General features: G+C 38.9%; 1 protein-coding gene across 2 annotated transcripts in view; it reads right to left on the bottom strand.

Moving 5' to 3' along the window:
* The window catches only part of LOC106873832 (ethanolamine-phosphate phospho-lyase), a 36,557-nt gene that overhangs the window by 29,536 nt on the left and 1,193 nt on the right, over nt 1-5,828 (bottom strand). Inside the window, exons 1-2 of one of the 2 annotated variants that reach the window (XM_052969405.1) lie at nt 5,524-5,598; nt 4,339-4,485 (exon numbers count right to left, since the gene is read on the bottom strand). In XM_052969405.1, coding sequence (XP_052825365.1) covers nt 4,339-4,358 — 20 coding nt within the window. In that variant the 5' untranslated portion in view covers nt 4,359-4,485; nt 5,524-5,598. Of the gene's footprint in view, nt 1-4,338; nt 4,486-5,523; nt 5,599-5,828 lie in introns of those variants that run through there. The other variant, XM_014921340.2, reaches the window with a different exon arrangement.

Raw genomic sequence — 5,828 nt, 5'->3', positions numbered from 1 at the left:
ATATATATATATATATAGGTTATGAAGTTCATGATATATATGTGTTTATGTATTTATGTATGCGAGCATTTACATATGTATGTAGACGCATCTATGTATGTGTGTATATGTGTATGGATTTGTAAACGCATGTTTATGCACTGATATGTGTGTATGTTCAAGAGACAGAAGATCGGACATCTTCTAACAAGACTCTGTGCTGTCTCATAATGCTAGGACAACACATGCATGAATGCATACCAATCTCCGTGATCCTGTTCTCCCACACACATGGCCTCCTAGCTCACCAGATCTCAATCCATTGGACTATTACATATGGGGAATAGTTGGGAGATCAATCAATCAACAGCCTTAACATCATAACATCATGCAATCTTTCAGGTCTGCCATAACCAACTCTATGTCCAAAATTGATAAGTATCATCAGATTCAGATATGTCAATGCTTCTGAGCCCATATTGAAGCAGCCATTGATGTTAATGGTGGGTTTACAGAATAGGTGAGATAAAAGGATTCTCAAGATTATTTGTACAAATTTGTTTTCTAATGGAGCTTTCCTTTGATGTGCTATACATCTTTCTCTACATTCATACAAATGACCTCAAAAAATTAATGTACCCTGTATATATCTACGAGAGGGTGCCCAAAAGAAACTGGAATTTTGTAATATTATTTTATTCACTTAGTGGTTTTACATGTTTACACTTTTATTGCCATCAAAGTATTCTCCATTTGAAGCAATGCATTGGTCCAGACACGTTTTGTCTCACATTCAAGACAGTGCGCAAAGGTGAATTGTCATGATGAAACCACCACTCTCTACTTTGCCACTGGTCGGAGCATTTTCATCTTGTTGTATACCATTTTGAGCGTGGCCGTTGCCAGTATCGCCTCACTGGCCTTCGTGCGGGTGACACGCAAAAGCACCTACTACACTCTCGGAGTGGTTGGCGTTAGGAAGGGCATCCAGCTGTAGAAACTCTGTCAAATCAGATTGGAGCCTGGTGTAGCCTTCGGGTTCCACCAGTCCTCAGTCAAATCGTCCAACCCATGCTAGCATGGAAAGTGGACGTTAAACGATGATGATGATGTATCTCGCAAATGCTTCAGAACTGCTGAACAAATTGTCTGGTTAACAGTTTGACCGGGAGAGACAAATACTGTGTGGACAATTCCTTTCGCATTGATGAACAAAACAGCATCGCCTTGACACTGGACTTCACTTGGCGCACTTTGGGGGGGGGGGCATGGTGACATCAAATGCTTCCACTAACTTGAATGCTGCTTTGTTTCCAAGTCATAACCATAGCAGCAGCTTTTGCGACCAGTGATGACCTTTTAAAAAAGTCTAGATCAATTTCCAACTGTTCTTTCAGTTCATGACATGCATTCAGTCGTGACTGCTTTTGATCTTCCGAGAGCAAGTGAGGCATGAATTTTACTGCAACTTTTTTCATTCGCAATTCCTCACTTAAAATTCGTTGGCAGGAGCTCCAAGAAACACCAGTCATATCAACAAGTTCATCAATTTTTCAGTGATTGTCCTCCAACATCAGTTCATGAATTTTCGTGATGTTTTCATTCATTCAGGAGGTCAACAGGCACCCTGGATGAAGTTGGTCTTCAAGTGACAAGTCACCATTCCTAAAGTGTGAAAACCACTCGTGAACCTATGTTTTGCACATAGCAGCATCCTTGAAAGTTGTTTGAAGCATGAGAACTGTTTTGGCTGCCGTTTTCCCCAGCAGAAAACAGAATTTCATGGAAGCACACTGTCCCTTTGTTTCAGCCATCGCAAAAATCAGTGAACAAGTGAGAAGCACTGCAAAACAAAGATGCACCACGTGGCAGTTTGTCTCCACTCAACAATGCCAGTTAGCAGACTGATGCCTGAGGGTCACATCAAGTAACTCCTAGTGGTAGAAGCCTGAACTACATCAGACTTGTCCCACAGAGAACATTTCAGGCAGGCAGGCAGGTAGGTAGGTAGGTAGGTAGGTAGGTAGGTAGGTAGGTAGGTATGTAGATGTGTGTGTATATCTGGCCAAAAGCAGCATTCAGGTATACATGCGTCAGAGTGCATGGGTGTGTTTGCTTTAACTCTGTTCCTTTCACTACTGGATTCCCACAATTTGATCTCATATAGGTTGTTTGCCACCAGAAAACTTCCTTTGCCTTTGTAATAGTTGTAAATTAAACTGCTACGTCAATCAAATAGAAGAAAATCTTCCTCTATGACCTCGTTTACCATGTGAATAACTAGCATGTGTCCTACTTCACCACATATTTTCAGAATATATTTCAGAGGCAAACCCTGATGATCCAGCTGTTTTCACTTTCACAACCTTCATATCTTTAATTTCATTTTCAACCATGTCGCTGTAGACTTGAACAGTTGGACTTTCTGTTTGGTCAACTTGTGTTCACTCCTTCCTCTCCTGCATTCTCCACTATCAGGAACCTCTTATAGTAAAATTTTCATATTTTTTCTTTCTTCGTAATGGCAGGAGCTTCAAGACACACCAGTATCAACAAGTTCATCAATTGTTCAGTGATTGTCCTCCAACATCAGTTCGTGAATTTTCGTGATGTCTTCATTCATTCAGGAGGTCAACAGGCACCCTAGATGAAGTTGGTCTTCAAGTGACAAGTTACCATTCCTAAAATGTGAAAACCACTCATGAACCTATGTTTTGCTCATAGCAGCATCCTTGTAAGTTGTTTGAAGAATGAGAACTGTTTTGGCTGCTGTCCTACTTCACCACATATTTTCAGAATATATTTCAGAGGCTAACCCTGATGATCCAGCTGTTTTCACTTTCACAACCTTCATATCTTTAATTTCATTTTCAACCATATAGCTGTAGACTTGAACAGTTGGACTTTCTGTTTGGTCAACTTGTATTAGATCCTACCTCCCCTGCATTCTCCACAATCAGGAACCTCTTGTAGTAACATTTTCATATTTTTTCTTTCTTCGTAATGGCAAGTGGACCACTATTACTCCATACACACTTTCTTTAATAATGCCTTGGTTAGTGTTGGCACAATATCTCACAATCAACAATACTTTTGCTCTTCTTGTTGCAGCACATAATCAAACCTCTAAATCTCAGCCTCTCTCTCCAAGTGTGCTGTTACTATTCTTCACACTTCTTTCCAATGTCAATTTTCTCTCACACATTACCTTACAATCCTAGCACCTTAGAACATTGGTAATGTTCTTACTCTCAGTTTCTCCCATTTCTAAATGTACCAGACATCTATTTCTTCTGGTAGCCAGATACTGCTCTTTGCCCCCCTCCCATCTTTTCTCTCTGGACTTGTTCTTTGCTTCTATGACTCTATATACAATACCATTCCATAACCATATCATCTTCCGTCTGGGTAAAACCTTGCTTTAATTACCGATTAAGTGTGTGGCTTTCAGTAGGTTGTTTTATAGAAAGTTCCAGTTGTCCTTTGCATCACAAGTCTCTTTCTCCTTCTTTTCATCATATGTGTCACGAAATACTTCTTTGACCTAACGTCTGTTTAAGGGAGCTTTCAGCTTGTATACCTTCCTTCTTCAGGTTGCATTGTATCTTTGAGTCCAACTAGCACATTTCCTAATGTCTCTACACACAGCCATCTATCTACTTTGTTTCCTGGTGTGTGTAAAGTCTAGCTTGGGTGTTTATTAGGTGATTAGGTGGCTATCATGATTCCTGAAGTTAGTTTTATAACAGGTTAGACCATTTGCTCTACATAACTGCCAGAGCCTTAACTTCTCTTCATTCCTTGTAACATATCTACAGATTTCATGCATGTCAAGGTATTACCAAACCCATTCATCCATTAGCATTCAGACTACGCTGTCAAATGTAATACTTACTTATTCACATTGTTTTGAATTAATTATATACTATCTCGTAGATTCAAGGCTTTGATAATGTGATTGTTTATTTTTAGAATGAAATTGTAGGGCAAGTGTGAAAGACCAAAGCTGACTGGTTTGAACATAGAATATTTGGGCTGAAATGGCCATTTTAAATGCAACAGGGGTAAAGTCAACTGCTGTGATAATGAGGTTGATATGATTTGTTATTGAGGTATTCTGAAATGATCTTTTAATTCCTAACTGTTTTGCTCATGCAATGATCGCTGTAAATATCATGTGACCTATAACTTTTCTAAGCTTAATTATCCGATCACTTATTCTCAATACCTCAATTACTTCAATTTCTCTGCCAACAAACTGCCTACTCCACCTGACTTAATATTGTTACCTGCCCCAAAGAGTTTGTAACTGTGTTCCTTGCATGTGAAAAGCCGAGCTGAGGCTTCTCTCTATCTTACCTCTTGTACACAGCACACATCAACTTGCCTCTCCAGACTACCTTTCATCATGCCAATGTTCATGGTGGCATCCCTTAGGTTTTGCACTTGTCATGAAGTAGGGGCTTTCTGGTGATGGAAAGGTTGTTTGATGTCTGTTTTCTGCACCTGAAAGGAAGAGAGTTTGTGCAATCTTTTGATGATGGTCGAGAGGTTCTTGCATATGGCCAAATGTTCTCACCTGACTACCCTATTTCCATGCACAGCACCAATATGGTAAGTGTTAGTACTGTATATATGATTAGTATTGTATACATGTGTATGCGCGCACACACACACACACACACACACACATATGTAAAGATACAGGCATGGCTCTATAGTTAAGAAATTCACTTCAGAACCACATGGCTTGGGGTTCAGTTCCACTGCGTGGATGCTGTTGACTGAGGTCGTCTATTAAAGCTATCAGTCAGCCAATTCCTTTGACAGAAACTAAAGCAGAACCTCACCTCTCTCTGCCTGTGAGCATGTGTACACACAAGTTTGAGTGAGTGACTTCATATTTTTCCTCATCTCCACATGTGCTCACTGACTGTAAACAAAAGCCTTACTGCTTATGCAGCAGGTATTGTTTGCTAGCAATCCACTGCAAAACTACATGCCTGTGTTTCTTGACATGGCTTGGCATTATTTACATTATTTGCATTTGACAGATATTTGTCAACTATACCTGAAAAACTAAATTCATTACTGCACTTATTGGCTGACTCTCACCTTATAGACAGCCCCACTGTACATGGCTTGCATGGTTCTCATAAGCAATGTGTCTTCTTCTAAATTCCTCAGATCACAAAGTAAAGGACTCTGTCAAAGGCTTTCTCCAGGTCAATGATTGCAATGGTTTAAAACAATGGTTTACTTTTAGCCAAATACTTCTCCTGCAGTCATCTTATTAAGAAGATGGCATCAGTAGTATTTCTCCCCAGTACAATACCAAACTGCATTTCAATTGTAATTCTTTCCCTAGTCAACTGAGCTAAAACCTTTCTCCATAACTTTCCTGACCTGGTCTAGTTATTTGATACCTCAATAATTGCTTCTATCTGAAAGAGAGAAAGAGGAACAGGAAGAGAAAGAGGGAGGGAGAAAGAGAGACTGTCTAATTAAAAATGAATAGTTAAAATAGGTTTGTAGTATACTTACTGATCTAACGTAATAACTTCATTTGATTCTGTGTAACTGCGAGCAAGGCGTAGGGCTAGGTCATTGGCTTCAGAACTAAATGAAAGAAAAAAACAATAATAATGACTATTATTGTAATACAAGCAATAACACCCACACCCATATTTATACATTTTACTTAGGTGTGGCAACACTAATAACCAGCTATTAAAACTCTATGTACATATGTTTCAGAAAAAAAGCATTACTCAAATACAGACCATAATATGAAATTATATATGTATATATATATATATATATATATATATATATATATATATATATAT

Source organism: Octopus bimaculoides, chromosome 7, assembly GCF_001194135.2.
Source record: "Octopus bimaculoides isolate UCB-OBI-ISO-001 chromosome 7, ASM119413v2, whole genome shotgun sequence".
NCBI lineage: Eukaryota > Metazoa > Mollusca > Cephalopoda > Octopoda > Octopodidae > Octopus > Octopus bimaculoides.
This window is presented reverse-complemented; position numbering and strand designations above follow the sequence as displayed.